This window comes from Coloeus monedula (genome assembly GCF_965178545.1).
Source record: "Coloeus monedula genome assembly, chromosome: 11".
Classification (NCBI taxonomy): domain Eukaryota; kingdom Metazoa; phylum Chordata; class Aves; order Passeriformes; family Corvidae; genus Coloeus; species Coloeus monedula.
Window position 1 is genome coordinate 17,972,653 of NC_138791.1, and position 27,995 is coordinate 18,000,647.

The 27,995-nt window shown below is 40.4% G+C and overlaps 1 protein-coding gene across 1 annotated transcript; it reads left to right on the forward strand.

Annotated features, from left to right (window-relative positions):
• PPP4R2 (protein phosphatase 4 regulatory subunit 2) lies at positions 1-27,990 on the forward strand. Its single transcript, XM_082288760.1, has 9 exons — positions 1-157; positions 852-933; positions 17,383-17,553; positions 22,011-22,104; positions 22,943-22,980; positions 23,301-23,375; positions 23,796-23,939; positions 24,214-24,482; positions 25,648-27,990. Exons 1-9 carry the CDS (start codon positions 124-126, stop codon positions 25,959-25,961), a joined length of 1,221 nt encoding a protein of 406 aa, XP_082144886.1. The 5' UTR covers positions 1-123; the 3' UTR covers positions 25,962-27,990.
• The last annotated feature ends 5 nt before the right edge of the window (positions 27,991-27,995 follow it).

The window sequence follows — 27,995 nt, forward strand, 5'->3', positions numbered from 1 at the left end:
ACGGCGCGGGCGCCATGTTGGAGCGTCGCTGAGCGCGGGGTCTCGCTGTGAGCGCGGCCCGGTCTGCGCGGGACTGGGGCGGGGGAGCCGCGCGGAGCCGCGGGGGAATCGCCCGGGCGGATCATGGACGTCGAGCGGCTGCAGGAGGCGCTGAAAGGTGGTAGCGAGGCTGGCGGCGAGGGGTGGGGGAGCGGTGTCGCTGCGCTGAGGGGAAGACTGAGGTCTCTCAGACCCTGTGGGGGGAGCGCCCCTCGCTGAGGGCCACGGGTCCCCGCGCTGTGGGGAGGGGGCTGCTCGCTGGGGGGGGGGTCCCGCAGAGGGGGGAGAGCCCGGAGGTCGTTGTGGGGAAGTGAAGGGCAGGGCCCCCGATCCCCCTACCCAACGATCCTCGGGGCTGCGAGAGGGGGGGATCAGTGACTCTCGGGTCTCCCCGGCCGCCGTCCTGGACTCCCCGGCCTGGCCGCCCCTTCCTCCTCATTCCTTCCCCGCCTCCCGGCCCCTTCCCCCGCATCCCGGCCCAGCCCGGACCTGTCCGCTTCTCCCTCCCCAGCCCTCTCTGTTCTGGGCTCAGCTTGAGGAAATCAGCCTTTTTCTGTGCCGTAGCTGCTCAGAAGTTGCAAATCAACTTTTGCTACTCTGATGCGTGCGGTTTCTCCTCAGGAGAAATAGTAAGTGTTTCCCAGGGCTGGGAAGCTGGTGGAGTTCGTGGGAACAGCCGGAGCATTGAGAGAGCACGACAGTGTTTGTGTGGGAGCTGTACTGATAGCTGAAGCAAATCGCTAATTATTGTGAATTTTTGTTCTGTCCCGTCTTCTTTTACCGTTCTTTTTCTGTCGTTCTCATGCCAACAGATTTTGAGAAGAGAGGAAAGAAGGAAGTGTGTCCAATACTGGATCAATTTCTTTGTCATGTTGCTAAGACTGGAGAGACGATGTAAGTGTGACTGTTTTGGTGGTCCTCAGTTGTGACTTAAAACAAATCTTGCATTTTAAGTCAGTGAGATTCTATTAGGATTCTCTTTTTGCCTCTAGGTTGCTTCATGGAGCTAAATAAGCTTTCCCCAGTTCCCACTTAATTTTGTGTGGATTAGTTTAGTTTGCTGATAGTTTTATCTAACGGGGGCAGACTTCTTGTATAGGCTTTGCTCGGGGGTGTCTGTCAGGTCTTACTGATCCTGCTCAGCACAGTAAAAACCTGTTGCTTTTCCCGGATTTTAAGAGAGATTCAGGTTTTGTAAGTGGCGAGTTCAGCTGCTGTTGCAACGTCTGCTGTACCCTGTTGTATAACTGCGTTTGCAGTATCTAACTGTGTTATTTACATAAAGATATCAGTGGCTCAGATTGTTTCTTTCTGGGCTTTGTAACCAACCTGTGATTGTGTCTGGGTGCTGCTCGTGAAGAGGGGACAATCCGGAGGTGCTTTTTGCAGACCAGAAGCGTGGGAACTGCTCTGAATTGCCGTCGTTTTTCAGCTCGCTCGGGAGTTTCCCTTCTGCTGCCCTTTCTGTCGCGGTTCTCCGGGAGGGTTTCCCCGGAGGTGCGAGGGAGCCGCGCTCCTTTCAGGGATCGGTGCTGCTGCGGGTGACTTCCTTGTGGATCACTATTTGGCAGGAAGGGGAAAGGCTTCCCGGCTGAGTTGCCGTCGCTGTGCTCACTTTCTGGCGCCCAGGCTGTCTCCTTGTTTTTGAGGCCTACTGCCAGACTACGGCTCCAGCAGGGGAGATGTGCTTTTACGAGTTTTTTTGTGACCAACCAGTGACCGCAGGGGCTTTGTTTGAGTTTCTAGAGTCCCTCGAACTTGTAAGAGGTTTTGTAGGTTTTGGTGGTTTTCTTTTTTTTTTTTTTTTGGTAGCTTGCTAGTACTGCTTGGATTAATGGTTTAGAAAGAAAAACAAGTTCTGAAATGTACTTTGCTCTTTGAATAGAAGGCTCAGGCTCAGCAGACATACACAGCTGTAATGCTTAAATTTTGGTGTAGTGCTTATACAGAAAAAACACGCCACGGTAAGCCCATACTAAAATATGTTTAAAATATTTTTCCCATTCTGACATACTTCTTTAGGTTGTTTTTACTGTTTCTGCCACTATCACATATATTCCAAAGTAATTTTTAAAAAGTGATTCTATCGGGGCAAGTTCTTGGGAAAATTATTTCCTCTCTGATTTTATTTTCATTTAGGAAATCGAGGTTTATTTTTTATTATTTTTACTTTAGTTTTACAAACTTAAACCTGAACTGGGATTTGTCATCTGATACACAGATCCTGCTTTCTATGTTTCCAGCGTTTTGTTTGTGGTGTCTTTGAGGTCTGTACCTGTTTTCAGCCTTCTTGAACCTTTCAGTTGCATTAAATTGTTTTTTAAAAAGTGTTGGATGTGAATATCAGAAGTGTGTAATATAATCTGGAGCATAGGATGGCATGGAAATACTGTTCTATAATATTAAATTTGTTTCAAATTATCTACCAAAGTCTTTATTTGTTCATCAGACATGATTGTGTGTTCACTGCTGTGTTATGTATCAAAATCTCGGGAAAAATGAGTAAAAATTAAAATCTCCTGGGAATCACGGGAAGATTGATAATGTGCATTTTAAGAACTTAGTGTATTTTTTAAGCTAGTACAACTTGACCATTGCACAAGTATTCTGGAATAGACAAACCTACCAAATATATACAAATTTAAAATTCTCTAGATAGTCTTTATTTTCACTCATACAAAAGTAACTTTGTGTAATAGAATCTAAACCAGTAATAAATAGATACTTTGGAATGAGGAGATAAAATACTAGTTTGCAGTGACATTTGTTAGGATCTTTACTAAGTTCAGAGTATAGTTTAAAAAAAACGAACAGCAAGGATGGTTTAGTTAGGGGTAATTACACCCATGGTTTGCAGACTTGATTATTGAAAAACAATGGATCTTACTCAGTCACAGCCTGTTCCTGATGTAACAAACAAAAAGTACTGAGGTGAATCAGGGCAAGTGAAATGTGAAATGCTTTTGCTTTCAGTTAATAGTTCTAGGAGAGTTATATGGTCTTCATGGGAGTTCTGTCAGCTTTTTAACTTCATCATGACTACTGATTTTTAGAGTATAAACTGCAGTCTGCATCCTGGGGTAAATGTTCTCACCCCCCATACATCTTCAGACACAGTTGCAGCAGATCTTGGTGACTCTTAGCAAACTTAATTTGAAAATGTACTAATGAAGTAAATTAAAGTGACTCTTTAGTTTCTCCTCGAAGCTCGATCATGGCACACATAGCTTCCTCAACAGATGGAAAGCACAGGCTCAGGTAAGGTTGCTGGGTACCTCCCTGCCCCCACTTGTTCCAAAGTGCTTATTCATCTGAGGGAGTTGGGAACAGGTAGGTGCAGGTTTAGGTGAGGCTCTGATCTTCATGGGATTTCTCTGGCAGCAGCCTTGTCTGGTGCAGCCTGTGGGTCACTGTTTCACTTGGGGTGTTCAGCTGCTTCTGCAGCCCCGTAGGGACCCGGGGCAGGAACTTCTCAGTCCTGACTCTTTTGGATGAGGCTCAGTTCATTGATCCACGTTTCGTCCCTGGTAGCTGGTACATCCAACTGCAGAGCAACTGGAGAGGTAGTGAAGGGGAGGAGCAAAGGGTGAGAGGTGGTAAAGCCACCACTGCAACTATGATAAGGCTCTTAGAGAGTATCTTTATTGTAATTAGAGGTCTTTCTCACAAGGAAGGTGTGGAACAAAAACGTTGCTAATTTTGGTTCTATTATCAGTGTAAGCTTAGTTGTGTTATCAGTGCTGTGTAGTAAAATCCTGATCATACAATGACGTGCATTCACTTCATCTTTTTGAAGTTTTCCTCTTGTGCAAAGTTAACCATTCACTTAACTGCTGGTGAGATTATGGCCTACATTTACAAAAGCCAGTCTAAACTTCCTATATTAGAGGTGACAGAAGCAAAAGTGTGATTGCTTGGCTGCTTTGAAATATTTTTGTTTCTTAACAGTTGCCCTGGTAAGACTTAGCCTTAGGTGAAATATAAAGTTCGTTGTTCTACCTTTTTTAAAGTTGTCTTGAGTCTTAGGAATTTTTTTTTCTCCTTTCAGAGGAGTGGCATACTCCCTATTTAATCTGACTTTTTACTGAGATACTGACTTGGAATTTCCTTAGTGAGACCGAGCACAGTCAGGGAAGTTACAACCTCCTTGTCTCCACTTTGTAACAGATCGGTATGACTTGCAAAACTGAGGAAAGTGAAGAGAGATGAAATTTTATAGTCCTAATACTTTACTGTATCTGAAAGATGTCTAGAAACAGGATGAGGTTTTGTGCCCTTTTTTTTTCATGAGAAATCCACTTACCTATTTTTTCTGAAGTAGAAAGAGCTTTAAGAGATGGGATGGAAATCAGAGCACTGCAGTACTAGAAGTGACATGGAACAGTGAAATTATTTTGTTGTTTCTGAAGAATGCTTAAAAATAGATATGAGGATCACTTCTCAATTGCAATCTTGTGTCCTGTATTTAAAATGTTTTCTCTTACCTCATAGGAAATTCTCTTGAGTTTAGAGTCACTCTGCCGCTTCAATAGTAAAAATGTTTTTAAACCATATATTTAGGTATTTCATCAAGAAAATCCAATGTGTTGGACTGGAAGGGAAAACTAGATTTTTCTAAAGTGAAAAATAAAACTTAGAAAACTAAAGCAATCAAAAATTTTGTTTTGGTTTTCTATGCATTTCCCCTACTCCTGCCCTGGGGCAGGGAACCTATAAAATGCAATTTTAATGGCTTACTGTAGTTGAAAGTATAATGCAGAAGCTTTCTGACAGTGAAGGAATCCAGAAAGTAGTGAAGTACCAAAATCTGGAGTAATAACAGCTCATAGGCAGAAGTGATTAATTGTAAAATCCTTCTAGGCCTAAGTAGAGAACACTGCCCAGGATGTGATGCAGTCACACCGGTTCCTCCCCTTAGTGCAGCATAAACAGCCATTAAAATACATTCTGGCTTTATTTCTTCCTGTAGTGAAATTCTTTTGGAAGCTCGGAAATGTTAATTTGAACCTCATCTGAGCCTGAAAACAACTTGTTTCTTCGCGTATTTCCTTGAGGGCCAACACAAGTGGTTTTTTGCAGTTTCTTGAGTCAAGTTTAATTCATGTGATTGTAGGGCAAATATGCGCATCGGTACTATCATCTTAGAATAGTTGGAGGCAACTGCTGGAGGTGATCCAGGCAGACCCTGTGCTCAAGGAGAGCTAATTCCAAAGTTGGATAAAATTGATTAGGGCTTTGTGCAGCATTTCTGAGAATCTCCAGTCATGGCAATTCAGTAGCCTCAGTTTGGCTTCCTGTTTCACTGCTTAATCACATGCACTGGGAAGAATGTCTCCCTTGGAGCATCCTGGGCCCAGTGCCTCTCACCCTGCACTTGTGCATCTCAGAAAGGAATCTGTGTGCATCTCAGAAAGGAATCTGTTTCCATCTCTTTGGATGCAGTTATCCCTTCAGTGGTGAAAGTCAGCAGTTGGATTCCACCACCAGAGCCTGTGTTCCAGAGGCAGCCGTGCTGCCTTAGCTTCCTGCCGCAGCCTTGGTCACAGCACAGGCTGATAGCGCTCAGCTTCCCCCCTGCCAGTGCAGGGGTTGCCCTGCTCTGGGCTCTTAAGCACCAGCGTTTGTAATTGGGCGTGGTTGGACTTTGGATCCCAAGCACCACAAGTACTGCAGTGGAGCCTGATGCTCCCCTGGGGCTGCAGCTGCCCAGCTTTGTGCTGGTGTGCCTTGCTCAGGTTGAACTACAGTGTTCTCTGGTCTTCCCTCCACAGCAGTCAGTCAGGTGGATCAGGGATGATTTGCCTTTAGTAAATTACATAACTGTAAATGTAAGTTACATAACTGCAGTTCCACCAAAGATAATGGCAAAAATACTTTTGACCTTTTGATGCAATTTTATGTACCTTATGTAGCAGTGAACTTTTTTCCTACTATACTTTTAACCTTTTCTGAATCGGTTTAACTTTTCTATTAGTTTATTACATCAGTGACATAGTTTGTCAGCTGTAGGAGAGCTGAGTGAAGATGCAGTAGCCATGAACTCCTACAAGAATAAGTTTGCATCTCAGTTGAAGTGTTTTAAATATGTACTCTGAACGCTTGTATAATATCCTTTCTCTTGTTACAGATGTATAGATTTTTTAGCCATATGTCCTCTGGCTTATTTCACATGCTTAAATTTAAATCTGTTTTTTTCTCCAAAGTATGTTCTCTGCTTTTATGCAACGAACAGTTTTCTTGCTCAACATGTGTGTGCTAGCATTTTTTCTGATTTGGAGACAACTTACTTTCTGGAAATCTTAATGCTTATTTGGGGAATGTAATTCCTTATGATATTTTTTTTTAACATGAAATAAAACAATTGTCAAGTTTCTGTTGTGATGAGCAGGATCATATTTTTTTGAAAGAAGTCTCTGTGTGCCTTTGTTAGTATAAGCCTCTTCCATTTCCACGTTCTCAGTAAAGCAAGAGATGTGAGTAAACTTCCTTGCATTGTTGTCCACTATTATTCCTCACTAACTATTCCATTCAGCATCTGGAATTACCCCCCCACTAACTCCCATTCCACTGACACTGTTTTCTGTTTCATAATCCACTGATACCTTGAAAGGACAGGGATCTTTTGTCAAAAAGCCTGCTGATACACCTTTGTCAACACTAATTTAGCTTCCTTGCTCTTTTACCTCTATTATAAACAAAAATTTCTGTATGTGTGAATTGTGTAGCTGTAGTACTTCAGAGCAGGCAGTGGTGATATTGATGAAATCACTTGCTGCTTTGGGAAACACACACTATTGTAGTGTTTTATTTTAAGTGCTGCCACTTCATATCTATTGGGAGTGGGGTTTACAGTATAAAGGTCAGACTTTAACTGCCATTATAAAATGTGTGTGATGAACTGAGCGTAATAAACATTAGTCTCTCTATGGAATACACGTGTAAGGAAACACAAAAGGCAAACTGATTGCAACACTGAGATTTTGGGGTGATGGGACTGTTTTAATCACAAATGTAGCTCTGCACATTCAGATTTGCAGTGTGAGTGTGGCTTCCTTCCCTGTTGCTATACACGGTTCGTTCTTGTGAGCACATTTCCTGATAATATTTTTGGCAGCCAGTCCATGTCACTTTGCACAGAAAACCACTCCACCATGTATTCTCTGGTAGTTAATGGAGTTGCACGTGTTTCTGATGATCACTTTTGCTTTTATTCTGTGGTCATCCTTCTCCTCAAGCTCAGTTCTCTGCCTTGCTTGATAGGATTTGTTATCATCCTCAGAGTTTCTCTCGGTTTGTACCTTCACCTCTCAGTGACGTTGCTGTAGTGGATGCTTCAGTGTGACCTCTGATATTTTCCAGTGGGCCTCAAGTCTCTGTTCTGTGGGGGCTGTGCTTGTATTTAATCTGAAGTACTTCCCCAGGCATTTGGGTATTGTTCACTCCGTATTACACTTCTGAGTGGTAAGGATGTTTTTCCATTTTGACTTTATAATTGGTGAGCCTTGATCCCTCTTCCTGTCTGAAGCTTTTGGGAAGGTTTGTGCCTGATGGCACATGGGGGGAAGGAATGAGGCAATAGTGCACACAGAGGGAAGGATACAAAGCAGTGTAGTTGACTTGGGGAAGGTGGATTATCAAGTTTGTGGATGAACCAGACCGATTCTGCTTTTCCACAAAGCTGATACATGTCTGGCAGGTCTCAGTTTTAGAGATAAAAATACTTGAAGACAATGACGAGATTTCCATGATGGCAATACCTGGTGAGGCTTGGCTTGGAAGTGGCAGGGGAGTGTGATGATGCACAAACACTGAATGCCTGTGGATTAGGTAACTGAGGTAGGGTATACCTTGTCAGCCCAAGCATGTGTCAGCTGAAAATGCCTTGTGTAGAAGCCAACTGGATGGCTTTTGTTTCTGGTTTTGAATGAGTTAACAGGTACAATTTCCCTGGTCCCAGTAGTACTGCTGTGAGACCTGAGTGAGGTCTGTGGGTTTTGGGGACAGTGCATAAGGTGGCAAGCACAGGGACTCACTGCAATAGAGATGCAGGAGTAGCAGCACAGGGTGCATTTTCCTAATGTGGTTTCCCAGCTCTATTGCTTGATATAGTAAACATCTGATCATATTATCTCAGTGTGGCCTGCCGCTCCTCTGAGGTGACTGGCTCCTTTAACAGTGACAGCTACATTTACCAGAGGAACTGCAGGATTTCTTGTGTGGATTTGGTTGTTCTGGGCAAACTGGTGATACCTGAAGCAACATTGGTGTCCTGTATTGCTTTCTCCTCTGCTATAAGGAAGTTAATTTTTGAATGAAGAATGTTGTAATCTTGTACTTTTTTGTTTTGTGGTCAGTTTTTGCCTTTAAAATAAAAAAATGAAAGGTGCTTGAGTTTGATTTTAGATAACTCTGTTCACAAATGTATTTCCTAGAAAATTTTGGACTGAAATTTTTTTCTGTTCTGTGGGACAGCTGTATTCCGTTGGAGTCAGCTGAATATTTATCAGCAGAGATCAGAATTAGTCCCTTGATGATTACAGACAGTGCTTTAATGTCTTCTTCAGCTGTCTGTTTCCATAACTAAATCTCAATCTTTGTTGTTCCTGGCAAGAGCAGTAGTAATTTTCAAGCAGCAGAGGTGAACACTCACACTACTGAAGTAGACGTAGTTCTAATGTCTGACAGTTTCCCTGGTTCTGGAATGAGCTTATTATGCTCCCAAGGAGAGCAAAGACTGGATTTAGGCTGACAACAATCAGTGAGTGAAAATGGAAAAACACCTCCTGTGCTTGTGGGAAATACCAGTTTTTCCTCTTTTGAACACTTCAATATATTTTTAATTAAAGTGAAAGGTAACATGAGGTAAAATCCTACTGAAGATAAAATGTGAGAGTGTTTAATTTTACATGAGTTATCAGGTGAAAGGGAACAGGATGCTCTCCCAGGACGAGTGCTTTGCCAGTGTTTTTCTAACAGGAGCACGCTCTGCAGCAAGGCACAGTGTTCCAGGAAATTCACCCTACCTGGAACACCTCAGCTTTTAAAATTGGATGCTCATTTGGAAACACTCATAAAGGATCTAGCACTTGCCTGGGGGTTTGATTTAATGTTAGGTTGAGGGGTTTGTCTGTTTGCCAGAAGCATGTGAGAGGCCAGTCTCCATTGGGGTACAGGGGATTTTACTGTGTAAATCTGTTGTCATTGTTTGGAATTTCCCGTGTTAATCTGCACTGTGTGAATGGTGAAAATAGCAGCAGTGTGCAAACTTATGACACTAAAATGAATTGCATCAAAATACTGTTAAAGTAAAGCACAGGAAAAAGAAAAATAAGTTTAAAATACAAAGAATATTTGACACAAGTGAAATTAGGTAGGGTATATTCTTTTACCTGGTAAATGAATGCAGCTGCTTAAAGGAATGGCTCAGCTCCCTGTTAGTCACATCACACATCTTACTCTGTCTTATCTGCAGCATTAATTTTGTGGTTAGATCAGTGATCTGCCTCACCCCCCTGTGTGTGGGATCACGGGAATGTGTGGGAGCAGCAGAGCACGCTTGCCCCTTTTGGTGTAGACAAGGACAAGGTTAAGTGTGTGTGGTGGGGCAGCACCCTCCTCCTCTGCACTGGGATGAGATCCCTGTGGGAACCTCAGCATGGCTCATCTCCCTGTTAGTGGGAGTTCAGTGCTGCTGCTTTTTATCCCAGAAGTTTTCACAGGTATTTTCTGAAAAAATTGAAAGCCATTTCTCTACCACTGAGCACACTTAGTTGAGAAGCAATCTGTGTATATCATAAATAATGAAATAGTAATTCCTGTACAAAAGCTAAGATGCCAAATGGCAACAGGTTTGGGTTTTTTCATTTGTTGGTCTGAAATCACTGGGAATTGTGTTTTACAGGCACTTCTTAAGGTTTTTATCTTGTGCGCCCGTTCTGTATAACTGTGTATGCCCAGGTGTCCTTGTTTATAGCCACTGAATAGATTTCATATTTGGGTGTGCTGGATAAGGTAAGGATTGATACAAAACCCTGGCAGAAAAGGTAGAGGGAGTAGGAGTAGAACAGAGATATCCAAGGGAAGAGCTGAACGTGGCCTCGGTCTCGTTCTCCCACAGGCCTGCAGTCCATGGGTTCCCTGTGCAGCTGCAGCTCCATTGGCTGCTGGAGAGGATCCCTGGATGCTGCTCCGAGTGCTGAGGCGCTGCCAGGGAGCAGGACAGGGCAGGCAGTGGGACAGGGCAGGCAGTGGGACAGGGCAGGCAGTGGGACAGGACAGGCAGTGGGACAGGACAGGCAGTGGGACAGGGCAGGCAGTGGGACAGGACAGGCAGTCCTGGGCAGGCTCTGGCGCTGCCTCCTGCTGCTGCTCTTTCCACAGCCTGGGGGAAGGGAGCCACGCTGGGGCTCCTCGTGCCTGGCATGAGTTCTGTGCTCCCTGGTGGCAGACATGGGCCTTGGATTTGAGTGGGCATATTCCACCTAGTCCTTAATATTCCTGTTGGATATATCTTGCATCGAGGCTGTAGAAGAGCAGCTGGAAAGCTGCCTTGCCAGGGGGTTTGAATTGGGTATGTGATTGCTGAGTGCACTTCATTTTCTCTGCCTTTTCACTTTCCAAATAGTTCTGGAGATCCCATTGACAGACCAGAATAGGAAAGGAATTAACTTGTTTGGAGGAAACTTTAATTTTGCCTTTGACAGCCTGGGGAAATTACTATGTCTTATACTATATCTTTGTCTCCTACAAGCTCTAGAACAAGGCACAAAAGAAAAGAAACAGTTACTAAAGTTGTCAAGTCACTTCACTTCAAAACACCTGTTTCCTACTAGCAGGTCTCTGTGGGAGTGTCATCTCAGCAAAAATTGGGGAGGCAAAGGTAATACAAGTGACTCACATCTCCCATTCCATGTTAAGTGACTCCCTCAGAGATTGTCCTCTGGTTCTTTCCTTGTGTGTTCTGAGGACATTGCCTTAAAATCAGTTTAGCTGGACATAAAATGTTTGCATCCTAAATATACAAATTATCTTGCCTTTTTTTTTTTTTTTAATTTCTGCTTGTCAGAGAGCCAATAGTAGAAGTGTGGAGAAGGAAATACTTCCTTTTACTAAGTTCTGATATTTCTTTTATGGCCTGTTCAATGAACAGAATCAATAGTAGATCTACTTTGGTTTTATTTTATGTTCTGTGTGGTATTCAGCATCTCTCCAAAACAGATGGCATCCTCTTAAAATTTAAATCAAGTAATTTTGTAATGAACTTAGACACTGTGAAATCTGAAGACAGACATCCCACCAGGACTCCTGGGACTCTTCATGCTTTAAGTACATAGCTGGGTCTCTGGAAGCTTAACATCTCTTTTATGTAATGTTTCTCTTAATTAAACCTGTAATCTGTAAGGCAATCCAGAAAGATTTATGAAATAATCGCAGTACTTTCAGGAGTAAGCCTTGTTTCAGGCACTCTGAATTTTTCCTCCAGTTCTTCAGTCAGTTTTAGGTTTTGTCCTGCTTTACTTCAGTGGGTCTTACTGGAGTTTGAACCTTAAAATCTTGCAGAGTTTGTCTAAAGTGCGTGAGCCATATGCATTCCCTTAGGGTTATGTCTGATGTTTTATTACCGTTTTCAAAAAGGGAGATGAGTAAGTCAGTGTAGTTGTCTTCTGCACTCCTGGAGCCTCCAACCTCCACCTCATGTCCAAGTCGTGTGTTGGTGTAGGGGGAGCACTGTTAGAGCAAAGCCTTGCAGTGCAGTGCTAAATACATGAGAGGGAACCATATTCCATTTGTTCAACACGGATAGTTTTCCCTTAAAAATAGTAGGGATTTTCATGTTTGTCAGGTCTTGCCCAAACAACCTTGTTAAATATTTCAGGCTTTTTGCTCTTCTCGCTGACACCTTATCTCCCGAAGTGAATATACCAAGTGGAAAAAGAATCAAGTATAAAAACTTGTGCAATGGTCAGAAGAAAATATCAGTTAATTGTCTGACACACAAAAATAGTGCAGATATTGAGCTGGTTCTCCTCTTCCCCAATAACCATTGTGGTAAGAGAGAAAGCTGCTTTCACAGTTTCACCAGTACAAGTATTTTGCATAAGCAGGAGATAAGGGAATGGGGGGATGTCTTTTACACTTTGGGAATGATATGATTAGATTATTTCCATGTAAAATGCAATTTTGTTTGGATATGCATGTTTGGAAGGATGAATCTTATGCAAATCACATTAGTAGAGACGTAGTCATTCCTTGCAAGCAACTTTGTGCTACTAATTCTTCGAAATCAAAGCATTGCATCAGATTGCTTGCCCTGCTTTCTGTCTGAGGTGGCCTGTTCCCTGTTGAAGATGCTGTTCATCAAGTAGAATTGGTGCATTTCTAAACTTGGTTGATGTTGCTTGGCAAATTCTGTTGATCTGTAGTAATGGATTAGTTCCAAGAGCAAATCATGTGGTGCAAGTACAGGTGTGAAATAGATTGATGGCTTTTATTAGGGAACAGAGCTATTTAGGATTGAATTCTTCGGTGGTTCTGCTCTGATAATGTTAGATTGTGTCTAAATTAGCCTCTCTTCTTTTTGTTGTTGTTTTTTATTATTCTTCCTTGTACAGTGGAGATATTTTTGCTGCTTCATCAACTCTCAGTGACTCAGTGTGTTACTGTAGCACTGTTCTGACTGTGGAGTTCCCCATCCCTCCTTTGTGGCTTTCATCTTAGAGTTCAACTTTCTTGTCTTCACCTACTAATTTTGATTCCATTCTGGGGTTTTATGTAGCTCTGTGTGAGATTTAAAAAAAAAAAAATTATTATTGATTTCTTTGCATAGTCTGTCATTTAATTTAATCTCTACTTGCTCATTTCATGTCTTATGTGTTCCTTTACCCTTTCCTCGCCTTTTGTCATGTTGTCTCTCTAATTATATGTAAATCTTCTCAAAACTTGCTGATGCTTCTTGTAGGATTGGCTGTTTGGTCAGATGCTGTCTGCTTTCCTGATCGATTCTGAAAACCAAACTGTCTTCAAACACTGAAATCTCTTCCATCCATGTTTCTCTCTTATGTTTCTAATGTTTAATGAAATTTCAAGGTCAGGGACTGCACTGGGGTACAATATTAGGGTGTTAAACATCTTTTCATACCTTAAAGCACATTATTAGCAAGTATTAAATGTTTAAGTAAGGTACAAAGACTGAAATGTTGGACTCTGTGTGAGCTTCCATGCTCTCATTTGTTGCTTGACTTTTATAGGTGCTTTTTAAAAAACAATTAAACTGTCGAGTTAAACTACCAGCAGTTGTGTCTGTCCTGGGAGAATTTGAAATGGGTGGTGTCTGTATGGATACAAGCTGTAGTTCTGGAGTGCTGTGATTGGTTCTTTCTCTTCAGCCATTCCTTTGCCTCTTGCTAGGTGCTTTTTCATGAAATCAGTTTCTTCCTCTGTATGCCAGAGCAAATCATTTATGTTGATAGAAGGGAAGGATGGTGCAGGAGCTGGTGGGAGGGAAGCAGAAGACTCTTCCGATAAGCTGGCATTTTTTCCTAAATGATTTGGAGCACATGTGGGACTACAGGCTCATTAGCCCAGGAGAGCTCTTTGTACAAGTATGTTTACACAGAGTGACCCAGATATTGTAGTGATAGGTGCCTTGATGTACATAAAATGTATGTAACTACAAAGCTGTCATGCTCTAGAATGAAAGTACACTGAACCAAAACATTGCAGGATCAGCTAATTCTTTGAAGTATTGTTTTTGAAGGTGTGGTCACAGATCTTAGAGTGTTCTCAGGAACTTTTTTTCTTTGAGTGGCTATAAAAGCTCTCAAAGTTGCTGATACAAATTCCCAAGCTAGTGTAGTGGACAGGAAGAGCATGGTTTGGAAGAAAAGGCTGATTATGTGCAATGCTGAGTGGGAAGAGCAAGTATTTATAAACAAGGCTGCTCTGAAAAAAGTATGAACAGTATTTTCTCCATGGAATTTCTTCAATTTGTTATTCTTACGAACTTAAGATGTTTATCAGTTATTTTCCAGTGTATAAAACTGTAGAATTTTCTTTTGCTTCTGTTTGGCTCTTGTTAGATCAAGAAGGTATTGACCAAACTTTCCTCTTGGTTTTGGGCTCCCACATTGTGTAACAAAGCAGAGAAGATAGAGGGCTTTCTCAGGAAGTTTGTGATACATGTGGAATATTTTTCTTTTCCTGAAAACAGATATTTGGCACTTGTTTGTCTCTTCTATTTGTCTTTCTAAGCAACGAGTCTTTCAGTGACTGGGGATAACTTAAAATTTCTAGAGGTGTAGTTACAGATTACTTTGATAGCTAGTAGGATATGCCACTTTTAATTTTGTATTGTCTAGCAGTTCTACCCATTGTTACGAAGGAGCTGGTTTTCTCTATGGACGAGACACATGAGTTTCTAGAGTTCAGCTGATGCCAACTTGTACGTGTCATTTTCATAGACTGGTAAAACAGGAAAGGTGACTTCGCTCTTGAGACACTTTTGATCACTTCCACTAAGTAAATGGGAACTGAGAAAATCTTACTGTCCCTGCAGAAATAGTTTTGGTTTTTTTTGGTCAGAAATGAGTTCATTGTTTTAACAACGCTGATGTCAGGAGAAGCATGGGACAGCTCTGTTTATAGTTTGAGCTGCAGTTCTGTCTGAGATTGCACTGAATGTAACAGTGGCCTTTGAGCAGTTCAGCTTTCCTGCTGCTGCTACTGCAGCCCCAGCAGCAGGGAATCCAGCAGTGCTGGGAAAAACTGCTGGAGAAACACAGAATGTCCGAGCAGCAAGGCTGTGCTGAGCCCCTGCTGCTGTGGTTACACAGCTTCTAGCAACAGCTTGTTGGGTTGATTGATCTAAGCTGGTGTTGCTCTGTCTGGATTAGCTGTGGTCAGCCTTGTGATTGCAGGATGAGGTTATCCTTAAACTCTGCTGCCTCTGTGTGTAACCTGTCCTGTGTTACCTGGTCAGCAGTCATTTAGTAAATGGTTTGGAATGCAGGTTGAGAGATGCTTTCTATGTCAGTAGTTCAGTGTGTTGCAGATGTAAGTTCTTAGCCTTTTTATGATGGGACAAATACTAATTAAAATTTTGAGTTTAAAATCAAAGTGATAGTTTTCTGGACTTCTGTATATGGGCAAAATGTTACAATCTTTGTTTTCTGTAGCTTCAGCATTGTAAAGGAGCTGGTGGGTGCTGCTTTCAGGCAGTAGATTGCCATTTTAAACCTCATGTTGTTGATTTATTTCAAACACTGATGGGTTAATAGTCTATGAAAAGATAAGTGTTACTATTTAGCAAGAAATAAATAACAATGAAAACACAGAACAGCAGAAGTTTTAAAGTGTGGAAATATATCCAAATGGAGTTGTCAAAGAATGTTTAGAATAATAGTGGAATCCCCTTTCATGAGGCAAGTAAAGCTCTTGCGATGCTCTGTGGGGAGTAATCCCACACTGTCACGGGATTATTTACTGTGTTTCGTGGTGTGTTTATGTATTACATCTGTGATTTGTTACAAACACTTTGGTTTCATGGTGGTAACACTGCAGGATTGTATAGCTTTTTTATTTAACAGTTGTAATAGTAATGCCTAATATTGTACATTGGAAAATTATAGTATTCTGCTTTGGGTGTAGAATGCTGATTGGAGACTTAATCCAGTGAGACTCAGTGGTGCTCTTTAATCCATGCCATTCCCTTTTGGGACCTTGATGTTTATTTATTTATTCATTTTTATTATTATTATTCACTAAGTCCTATGGTCCCTCCGGTTGTGAGATGCTTAAAGGTCTCTTGTTGAGGGAAAACAGAGGTTTGCTTTCCTCTCTGGAATTCCCCCATTCTTGCAAATTTATCATTCCTAATAAAAGACAGGGGCTTTGTGTTTGGATCTCTGTAGATAAACCTGAGCTGTATTTTCCCCCTTTTCATCTCATAATTATTTCTTTGAGACTAAGGAGGAAATTAAGGCAAAGATGACGTGGCCCTGCTTTTCTGGTGCCGGCAGGCTGATAGAGCTTCCTTGGCCTGTGGTTTGGGATTTGGTGGTGCTGGAGAAACAAACATCACCACAAGTGGTTCACAGCACAAATAGTTGTGTCAGCCCCACAGAAGGGCATCTGCTACCTGGGGTTGAAAATAGGGCCACCAAAGGCAGCCTGTAGATAAAATACAGCCTTTGGCTAAATAGTTCTCTATATAGTTTAATATTGCTTTGAGCAGCAGCTGAAGGGCTGTCCAGGGGCTCACATTTTACACTTGTTTGGTTTGAGCTTGCTCATACCAGATCGTGTGTGTTACAGATAAATGTCTAAGATCGTCTTCTCTCCTTGTTTATGGTTTGTTATTCCATATTTCTTCCTTTTCTCCATCCTGGAGCTGTGCAAGCTCCTGCATTAACAGGAATAGAATCAAATCGATCCTGAACTAAATCAGTTGTTTTCACATTGCTCCCTGTGCTTCTCAGACATGCACGAGCCCAAGGAGGCCCTGAACAGCTCCTGTGGGTCCTCTGTGGGGCCGTGGGTGTGGAAGGGCTGGCTCAGCACTTGTCTGTTGTAGCTAGTGTGAGGGACCTGTTTGCTTGAAAATTTCAAAATGTAGAATTTTATAAATTATGAAACTTGAAGCTGTAAGGCAAAACATAATTTGGAAACATCTTAATAGCTTCCTGCTGTGAGAATGTTTATGGGAGTCAAAAGTTGTTTTGCTCAGTTTTTCGTCAATAAGTGCCAATTGAAATATAGAAAATCCTGGCCTTTTTGAGAGAAAGAGATGCAGTGAAGTGCTTTTAAGGTGTGTGGAGTTACAGAAGGCTTTTGGTAAGGTTTTGTTAGGGAAGCAGATAATCCTGTGTACAGTTGCTGTATGGATTCCAGACTTGAAACACTTTTTGTTTTTGTGTGGCGGTTGGGTTTTTTTTGTTTTTGTTGTTTTGTTTGTTTGTTTGTTTGTTTTTTCTTTTTTCTTTTTTCCCCTTGCTCCTTTTGTGAGCTCAGTGAAAACTTTAGGCAGCATGTAGGCTCACTTTATATTGTATAGACACGTGCATATTTCACATTTAGGTTTGCATTGTCAGTGGATATTGGTTCTCTAAGGAAACTGCCTCCCCTGCTGTTAGTGGCAATTGATTTGTGTTACATTGTTCTAGTGTAATTTTTGAAATAGTTACCATGCTTTAAATTCAGGAAGGAAAATAGCACTGCATTACTTGCCTTGTTCATCTTAGGGCTGGCATACCAGGGTGAATGTTGTTATGCAAACATAAACTTACACTGTTGTTCTTTGGGTTTAGGACTAACTTGCCTATGTCTCAATGCTTGTGTTTTATGCAGGGTTCAGTGGTCTCAGTTTAAAGGCTATTTTATTTTCAAACTGGAGAAAGTCATGGATGATTTCAGAACCTCAGCTCCTGAACCAAGAGGGCCCCCCAATCCAAATGTGGAATATATTCCCTTTGAAGAGATGAAAGAAAGAATCCTGAAAATTGTCACTGGATTTAATGGGTATGTATCCTTTGTTTTCTAAAATCAGGCTAACAAACATATTTCTCCAGTTTTGTAACATAGTTTGTACTGTCTGTCTGGATCTGTTCATCTTGCTTCCTTGAACAGATGAGCAGAAGCAGATATGCACCTTGGAAATACATTGCAGTAGTTTCTGAACTTCATTATTCTGTCACTGAATGAAAAGTGTGACATGCTGTCATGTCATTCACATTGTTTTTTCAATCTGTAGTTAGTTTTTAAACAGTGCATTCAAAGAAGCATCATATTACTGTGCTCATTTAAGAGTAAAGTCAGATTGCTTTCAGTATATTTTGAAATACCAAATGGGAAGAGGTCTTCTGGTGTTCAGTTCCTGATTGTTTTGTGGCAGTTCACTGGCTTTTGAAGAAGTCATGCAGTGAGAAACAGGGTGTGACCAGGAGGTGTACCTGGGTTAGAATTGTTAAATAATGCCAAATTCAAATTTTCAGCTGAGGTGATACTTATTGATGAAGGACGTGGATGTTTGATCAGTTGCTGACAGTGTCCTAGATTAAAATGTATATGTGCCCTTTGCTGGTTTCCTTTTGGAAGTTTTTGTTTCCTTTCAAATAAAGCTCCTGATGTTTTTGTCTTATTTGGTGTGTCCTTTTTACTAGCTTACATAGTATTTTTGTTGTTTCTAAACTGGATTACATGCTTGCCATAAGCTGAGTCATCCTGGTTGTGGTGCTCAGTGCTTGTTAAGACTTTTCAGCATTTTTCTCAGCTTGTTATAAATCGGCATGTTCTAAATTTTGTATTCCTGATACCCTGAAATTTCAGATTCAGCGGTGCTACTGACATGTCCTTAGTATTGTATTTTGATGCTGTATTTATAATTTATACTGTCATTGTTCCATGCTACTTCATTTACTTGCAGTTTAGGAGTCTAAGTCAGATCTCCTCTTCCCCCAGCAACTGCTCTCATGTAGGAGACTTCTAAGAATGTGAAATTCAGCTTGTTCTCAGCTCCCCAATATTTATACCAAGCTGCTTCACTGCAGGAATTTAAAAACAAACCTATCCTTTATGCTCAAGTCTGCCTCTCTCCCGCCTCCCCCAGCTTTTTGTTAATGCTTCGTTGCCCACAAAATGGGTAATGTTCTCCCAGGGACAGCTAATGAATGGGCTGCTGTTATCTGCTGTTGTTCCCAAGTGCACTGAACAAACCTCTGGATGATGAGTCTGGTGCTTAGGCTGTGCCTGTGCTATTTTCATCCTTTGCTGTAGCACTTCAGGGTGCTCAACTTCCTCATACTTTGCAGTGAAACTCCCAGGCTTTGAGGAAGCAAACTGCATCCATTAGTTACCTTAAAGGAAATAATGCCCGGGGATGTTTCAGGATCTGGGATTGCAGAGTGGTTCATTCAGTAAATCTTGTAACCCCCACAGGGAGGATGAGATTTTAAAAGCTGAATCATGTGGAGATCTGTCCAAAGAGTAACAGCAGCAGGTTTTGGGTTGTGGGATTTGTATATTCAGGCTTCTTTAGAGCTGTGGGTGTCATTTCAGGGTACCAGGGCAGACAAGGAAGCTACTTGATGTGACTTTATTATTGGGATGTTTTTATTAGCATTTGTTTGAGAGAGAGGGAAAGAGTTCAAAGTAGCAAATTTTTAACTAGTTTTGAGTTGAAGAAGTAACACATTAAAAATGACCTCTTTTTTGGGGTCTTTCTAGCTGAAGTGCCTTTTAAAGAAAGCACAAACTGGCTCTTTTAGCCTGTCTGTATATTACTTGACATGGTGTCTTCACAGGTTTACAGAGCCAGATTCTCTTTACAATTCTCTTACAATTGCTTTGGAGTAGGAACTTCTTGCCATTTTTTTGTCCTTTTATCCTTTGTTAGTGAAACAGGAAGTTCCAAGGTAAGTTACTGGGGATCTCAATGGCAGAGAAATTTTCACAGCATGAATAACTTAGATCATAAGCCAAATTTCATTTATGTGGGTTTGTTTGTTTGTTTGGGTTTTTTTTGACTACAATTTAATGTAACTGGTATAAGTAATTTTCCCAGATCCCTCTTCAGTACTGTCCAAATGAATTTTTGGTTTGTAATTCACTCTGGACTGTAGTGCTGGAAGTGCTGTTTTGAGTGTGTTGGTATAGAATTTTGAGTGGTTACCTTAAGTGGGCAGATCAGGACTATTCATGCAGCTCATATGCTGAACTAATTAAATTTCCGAGCATTTACAGTCAGTTCTCGTACTGCTCACAAACTTTACTTTGGTGTTCCTTTATAGATTTACACCAGTTTAAATTACTTCTGGTTTAAGATCACGTTGTTGAACTATTTTAAAACAATAGTTTTTCACCAGAAAGAGTTCCTGAGGTGAAGTTAACTTTGGGTTTTGCCAACTAAAAGCATTTGCAAGTGTTGAAGGAGTTCCATGCAGAGGGGTGATTGTGTGACACCGGGTGCCATCTGCTGCTCAATGCACGAAGTTCACTTTGCTCTGAAGAATTTGGAGGGAAATGAGTTGGCTTTTGCTTTTTTCTTTTTAACTTCTTATAGCTGAGATTAAAATAGGAAGACAGCTTTTCCTTCTGGAGTCAGTTGCAGGCTGCACATTTCTCGAGTTTTCTGTCTTACTTGGGGGATTAGCACTGTGTTGATGTTTCAAAACACTTCTTGTCACAGCATTCCAGGTGACCCGTTAAGTACAGCTAAACCAAATTAGCCACATATTGATTCCCCAGGATGTCTTACAGATCTGGCTGATGGAGAATAATTTAAAATTCTGTATGTTTTTGTTTCTGTTGAATAAATGGATTTTTGAATGGACAGTCTAGTTTATTAAAAAAAGAATGAAATATTTTTATTTATGGATTTTCAACCAAAACCCAAAATGGCCATCACAAGAAACAGATCAATATAGTATTTTATCTATATGGAAAGATGAACAGATCAAGTAAATTCTTTGTGACTTAAAAGTTGGAATGTTAAAAGAAAGCACTGCACAGAAGTTGAATATTTTGAGTATGGACTTGATCTTAAAGGTCTCTTCTAAGCTTGATGATTTTATGAAGAATTTGGGTGTCAAAGATTGCTGCTTGCCCAATGAAGAGCAAGGGAAGGGAAACTAATAATGCCAGAACCACTGTCAAGTTTAATAGCGTTCATGTAATAAACTGAATTAGAAGGAACACTTGTTCCTGTGGTTTTTCTGGTTTGTTGAGGATTAGGACTTCCTCAGTAACATAATCTACAGGCAGTTCTGAAAAACATAATTAAATTGCTGATACTTAGTCACTCTGTGAGTACTACTTGCTTTTAGTTAAAGTGAGTTGTCATGTGGGATGATGAATTGGAGCTGTGCTGACCTGTTTGCACTGAGCTGGTGGCAGAGCTGGCCATTTCTCACGTGGCTTTTTAGCTAATGAGCAAAGCTGGAGATCCATGCTGTGTTAGCTCATGGCACAGGCTGGAGATACCATGTACTGACTTCCTCAGAAAATAATAAAAGTGGAATTTGGACAGAAATTGACAGTATAAGGATATACACACACATGCGTGTCAGTCTGTATTGATGCAGCTCTGGATTTGTATTCCCAGCCAAAAAATGGTTCATAAATATTGTATTAAATATTCTTCTTAGATAACTTTTAAAATGCTTATGGCTTCAACTTCCAATAGTTAATTGTAAAAATGCATGGTACTTTATAATTATACTGAAATATTTTTGTCAGAAGTTTGTCAAAATGTGATGCTGAACTTGGATTCAAAGTGTGTGACACCTCAGGTAACTGGGAATTGTCTGTAAAGTATTGCTTGTCTGAAAGGTCAGTTTCTCATTTCAGCAGGGATGAAACAGTGCAGAATTGTCAAAACAAGAAATGTGTTTATGTGGTTCCTATGGGCTTATACATCACTAATTATTATTAATTATTAATTAGTTTTCCTGATTTGCTCTTTGATAGATGAGTACATTGTCCAGTTGTAGCAAAATAGATTATTTGTAACAGCTGAAATATAATGGTTCTACTAATTCCAACATTTACTGCTTTTTCTGTAACTGTGTTTTGTAAAACCTGAAATAAACTACAAGTTGAGACTTTTTTAGCTCTAGTGTGTATGACTCAAATTTGTTTTGAATCCCTTAAAATTCCTCTATATTGGAATAGTACAGTCAGAAACTTCACTGTTGATCTGATTTCATTTTTGTTGTTTAAATGAGTCCTTTGAGTTGTGGGATGATGCATTTAGGATTCTGCTTGGGTTTTGTGGTGGTGAGCACAGGAAACAGCTTTGTGTATGAGATAGGGAAAAATAAAGCCTTGAGGTGCCACCCAGTATTGCTCATGGTAACAAATTTCAGTACTGGTTTTGTTCCTCCTTCTCAGTAACGGGGAGAAAGCAATAATGTTGTTGCTTCCTGAGAGTCATACTTATTAAAATAAAATTAAATTGTTATAAATCTATTTCATTGCAGCATCCCCTTCACTATCCAGCGACTCTGTGAGTTGCTGACAGATCCTAGGAGGAATTACACAGGAACAGACAAATTTCTAAGAGGTGTGGAAAAGGTAAGTATTTCTCTGACAGAGAACACAGCTCCACAGTCACAGCCACCACTTAATAACTTCCCAATTGCTCCCAAAGGTCTGCTGGTTTCCTTGGGGCTCAGAGCCAGAGTATACCTAATGGCTGCTCTTAAGTGTCTGAGTTTGTTTCATACCTTTCAGCAGCAAAAAGCAGTTCTAAAATAACTTCAGACATAAAAATTAATCTCAGGGCTGCAACTGCTGTGTTTTGTAATCACTGTGCAGTACTCCAGCTGTAGTGTGTGGGGGGTGTATTGGCAGTTGTTATATGGAGTCCTAGTTAGAAATGATCAGATGAAACCTGAATCTTTTGATCAGGCATTTCCTCCCACATTTGGTTTCAGAGTAGATCGAGAGGTGAAGAAGAAGGGAGGCCCCTTCCCTCCAGTGTCTTTTGTTTCAGTGTTTAAATCCTGTGGTATAACAGAGTGTGCCTTCAGAAGAGCACACAGGTGTCTTAACTGGCATTTTACAGCTTATATCAGAATGTGGGATCCTTCAGAAGCCAGGAACAGATTTTCAAGATATGGTTCCACAATTGGATTCAGCATTTCTGGAGAACTTTGTTCTCCAGACATCCCTCAGTTAGAAATTACAGGCACTCAGGCCTGAGGCTTAATGTGCTGGTCTTGTTAAAACAGCAACAAACTTATTAAAATCCTGAATTTTAGTGTAATTATGGCCTGACCTTGTAAGTGGGAGCAGAGCTACCTTAACAGATAGGACCAAAATCCTGAAACTATTGAAGTTTTGGGATGTTGTCAAGAGCTGAAGCTTCTGTTTCTGAACTCTTGATGTGTTTGTTGTTTGTGTATTACAGAATGTCATGGTTGTCAGCTGTGTATATCCATCTTCAGAGTGAGTATAACCCTCTTTTCCATGAAACTTCAAGCTTGCGTTACTCACAGGGAGAATGTATGTGTGTATCTAATGCATTTCTCTTGCTGTCAGTAGTTGTATCTAGAAGCCAGACAGGGAGAGTTCACATTTTGTTATTCATAGTGCAGTCAGCAGTAGGGATGGTGTCTGCAAGTGTAGTAATTGGGGAAAAAAGTAAAAATTCCTTGGGGACTGACAGTGGGGGCTTTATAAGTTTGGGATTGGGAAATTCTCTGCAAACAAGCTTGAAGTGATTTAAAGTTCCTTTATTCATAACATTTTGTTGTTTTGTTTGTTAGGAAAAATAATTCCAGTAGTTTAAATCGGATGAATGGTGTTATGTTCCCAGGAAATTCACCAGGGTACTCTGACAGGTGAGTTCAGTTCCAGGGGTTAACTTTGACTGGATAGAAGCAGTGGAGTTCTGGGAATAGCTGGTTCAGATCCCTTTTTACCTGTTGTGATCCCAAATAAGTAGCCTTAAAAATGAGGTGTGCCATGGAATACACTGGGGAGTGGGGGTAGAGGAGGCAGGAACATGTATGCTACATACTGTGTATTGTCATCTCTCTGTCACCTCATTGTTGAGAATTTTTTCTTGTTATTTAAATTTTTTAACCAAATTTGCACATTGGAGGCAAGGAATATTTTATTCAGTATAAAACAGCAAAGCCCCTAATCTATTTGTTTAGTTTTGTTGATCTTATAAAGGAAGGGTATAGCTGCTTTCTGCAAAATAGGAACAAGTTACTTTGCTGAGAGGCTGGGTTAACTTTTCATTATTATTTTTAAAGATCGAATGTAAATGGCCCTGGGACCCCCAGACCCGTGAGTCGAACGAAGGTTTCATTGTCAACTCCCATGACAACCAACGGTTTGCCAGACAGCACAGAGCATAAAGAGCCCAGCTTGCAGCAAACAGAGGAGAAGAAACACAGGTTTGTCAGAAGGAGTGTATTTTGAGCTTTTAGTATTCTCAGGTTTTTTATTTATGTTTTAAAAATAGTTTTAAAAAGACATGTAAGGGATGCATAACGGAGTCTTAAGTCAGGAGTGATGACTTTAAGGTTTTGTTACGTAGTAAGTGAAGCAAATTCTGTTGTTGTGACTTAAAGTGTTTAAATCAAAGTAGTTGCTACTTTTTTTTAAAGTATGACGAGATACAGAATGTTTGTCTTCAATAAAAGCTACATCTGCTTTTGTCGCTTGTAGTGAATCACCAGCGTCTGAATCAGAAGGTGCTCAGAGCAGCCCAGTGAAAAATAAACACTCTGAGGATGATCCTGCAGAAGCAGAAGGACATGAGGTAAAAAGACTTAAATTTGACAAGGAAGGGGAAGCCAGAGATGCACCAAACCAAACTGCCTCTAGTGGAGTCTCTTCAGGCATGGGGGAAGAGACAGAAGCATCCTCTACATCTCAGGATAAAGAAAAAGATGCTACCTGTGCCAGACAGCACTGTACAGAGGAAGAGGAGGAAGGTATTTCAGAGTTCACTGTCTTCTTTTACTTCCAAGGAGTTGGGATTTTCTTTGCTGGAGACCAGTGCTGCTGGGATTGCTGAATGTCTCCTGTTGTGCTTAAAGATGAGCTGCTTGTTTGTACTTCAATTTTGCATAATTTACCAAGTCTATTACTTCTTTTTCCTTGGTCCTACACTCAATTTGAAACTTACACCGGGGTACTTAAAATCTTTTGGGGCCATAAATTAGATCAGGGTGCACCAAGAATTCAATAATGCCTACTTTAGGGTATCATCAGGTGTTCTCATCCTTTCTCCAGATGGGGATGGGTCATACTTACGTTTTACTATCTTTATTAATAATGGAATTTACTTTATTACAGCCATAAATTTATGTTTTTTCACTGAGGAGACTGAGCAACAATGTCTCCACATCCTGTCAGAACAGTAAAAATTATCTTACTGAAAGGCAGGCTCTGTACCTAAGTAAAAAACAAAAAAAAAAACCAAAAAAACAAAACAAAACAAACAAACAAAAACAAAAACAAAAACAAAAAAAACCCCAAAAAAAAACAAACCAAAAAAAAAATCCTGCAGTTAAGAGACTAATCTAGTTTTTACATATTCTTCAAAGTTTCGTTTTAATTATTTTTTGCGGCTGGAGAAATAGACATCTCTCTGAAACATCTACCAAGAATCTGTCCATATATATTTCTTTCCCACGGGACTCCTGGTTTGATACATCGTGTTACAGTATCCCCACTGTAACAATTCTTTGTGGCTCAAGTATTTGTACAATGTTCCTGTAGATCATGATGGCTGTACACTTGAAACAGCCATGTTTTCATAATTTCCCGGCGACTGAGTCTGTAGGCAAATGGAGGATGTGGGGAAGCAAGAAAAAGTTACTTCTTAGACTTCATCTTTATCAAGTGAAGCTTCACTAAGTGAAGCTCCCTGTTAAATAAAATAACTGGACTTTATTTTATGGTATGTTGAGAGAGTTTGGATATTCTGACAAAGGTGGCCACTGCTTTATCTTCTAATAAAATCGGGGTTTGTCTGTTTTTCCTGACCTTGGCTGTGTTGTGGAAGTTCTGCTCAGCATAGCTGGGAGTGGAAAGTAGCAGGATTAAGGTATGTTGAAAAATCCCTTGGTAATACTGTACTTTCTCTGTTCCTAGAGTCCTTCATGTCTCCCAGAAACGTTGGTCCAGACAGAAAAGAGCAAGACAAAGACAGTGACTCCTCAAGTGTGGCCGAAGAGAGCTCTGAGGAGAGCAATCAGATGGAGGAGTCTGAGCAGTCACGGGCAGAGAAGGATTTGCACTCGGCTGACAGTGACATCAGTGCATCTGCCACTAGTGGAGCTGACTGCAGTGAAACAGAAGAGCTGGGCTCCTATGCTAGTGAAACTCCCGAAAACTCCTCAGAGACCCCGATGGAAAACAGTGATGAAGCCACAGAAGCTGCAGATGAACCTATGGAGCAAGACTAATTTAAATAAACTTAGAGGCAGTATTTTCCATAAGGCTCCGGTTTTACACTGTATAAATAATTTTATGTAATAAAGTGGACCTTTAGTTTTACAAAAAGAAGCAGGTTGTAAAATAAACTTCTCCATGGATTGAACCTTGAAAGAGTTGTACATGATAAGAACTGTGAATACCAGCTCCTTCAGGTCCTGCTTACCGCTGAACTTTCGTTTGGTCAAATCAGTGGTTTGTGTATAGTTTTTTTTATTTAGAATAAAAGTTTTTAAACTGGAAGGTAATTATAATTTTGACAACTTTTTTGGAGATCACCACACCTAGTTGTATGTAAGCAAGAAAGCTTTTTGTCTTGTCTTTTTCTGACAGCTCTAGCAGTTACTTCATATTTTGGTTACAGTTTCAACATTTGACATGTGAAATTCGGGGTTTCAGGCTGGTTTCTGGATTTTTATTTGAATACACACCAAGAAACCTTCTGTTGTGTGTTTCAAATGTGTTCCATTTCACACACACATTTCACACACACATCTCCGCACAGCATGCACACCTCCGTGTACCCTCGGTGTTCTAAGGGGGAAAGGGTATATTTTTCTGTTTCTATAAAAGATAAATACAGCAAATACTTTTTCTATAGGGAAAAGACTGAGTTCACCTCTCAAGGCACTTTGCCTCTGGAAAAACAAAACACATGAAATCTGGCCCATATGAAACCCTGGAAATAGTAACATTGTTGAAAACACCCAAGTAAACACATTCCAAGAGAACTGTTCCAATGACAACATTTTTGTATACTTCTGAGGTGCCTGAGTGAAAGGAGTTCATTTATTTATGACAAAATGTGCTTTATGTTGAGAACGTTGTAATCAAAATATTAGCTTAAACTTTTGTAGAAGAAATGTTTGAAAATAAAATACCTTGGAAGAAATGAGCAGGTACTTGCCTTCCTGAGTGCTTCTTGGAGCTTGTGAATATTGTAGAGAAGTCTCAAGAGTTCCTCCAAGGTTTGCAGGTGGCATCGGGCTGATCACACCACTGGATGGGAAGGATGGAGACGTGACCCTGGTCATGTTCCTGAGCTACAGGGCTTAGGGGTGCAGAGGAATCACCACAATTTGTATAACATTTTGGAAGTGAACTAAATATTTTTGAACATACTACTTTGACAGCCAGTGTTACATTTTTTTCAAACCAGCTCAAAGCACAAACTACTGCTTTAAACTCAATATTTTCCAGTTCCCATATTTAAAGACATGCAAGCTGCAACCTCCCAGTCACAATTACTGGCTGCCAAATTTATACCTGTTTCTTCAACTGTACCTTTTTGATATTTAGAATTTTTAAATTTCTGTAAAGTAGATTTTTTGTAGATTGTAATGAGTGCTCACTGCCATTGTGAAACGGTATATAATTGTATAATTTCTGTGTGTAAACTGAATGCTTGGGCTTTCAATACAGTATTCATATAAAGCAATAAATATTAATGTTATGAAATATCTGAGTACATTTTTATCACAATTGTCCCTCTTTGGTTTTAAGTTCATGTACCTGAAGTACAAAAATGACCTCTAAAATGCATGCTGATAGTTTCTTGTACTACATGGTCTGCTTTGTATTGTTTGGGGGAAATTTAGGTTTTGATTAATACCAGAATTAATTTGGCTCAGTTGGACTATTTATAAAGTTATTTCTTGCTGATGTTACCTATCAAGTTGTGAGCAGACAGGATTCAGGGAGACACTTGCAAAAAAAAAAAAATCTTACTGATCGAGATCCCCTTGCAGAAGGAAAATTGTATTTTGACTCATTTTCATTGTGCTGAAGGGTTGGATGTGTGTCATCAAATTAAAGGACTGAACCAAAATGTTGAAATTAGGGAAGTTTAAGATTATAGTGACATCTTACACTTCTTTTTTTCTTTTTTTAATATTTTGCCAATGAGAAAATTTTAAAATTTCTAAGTTTAGAGATTTCTGAAATTTTCTTTAGATTGTTTATTTGTGACGATACTGTCAATAAACTTGTTCTTTAAGCACCTGTGA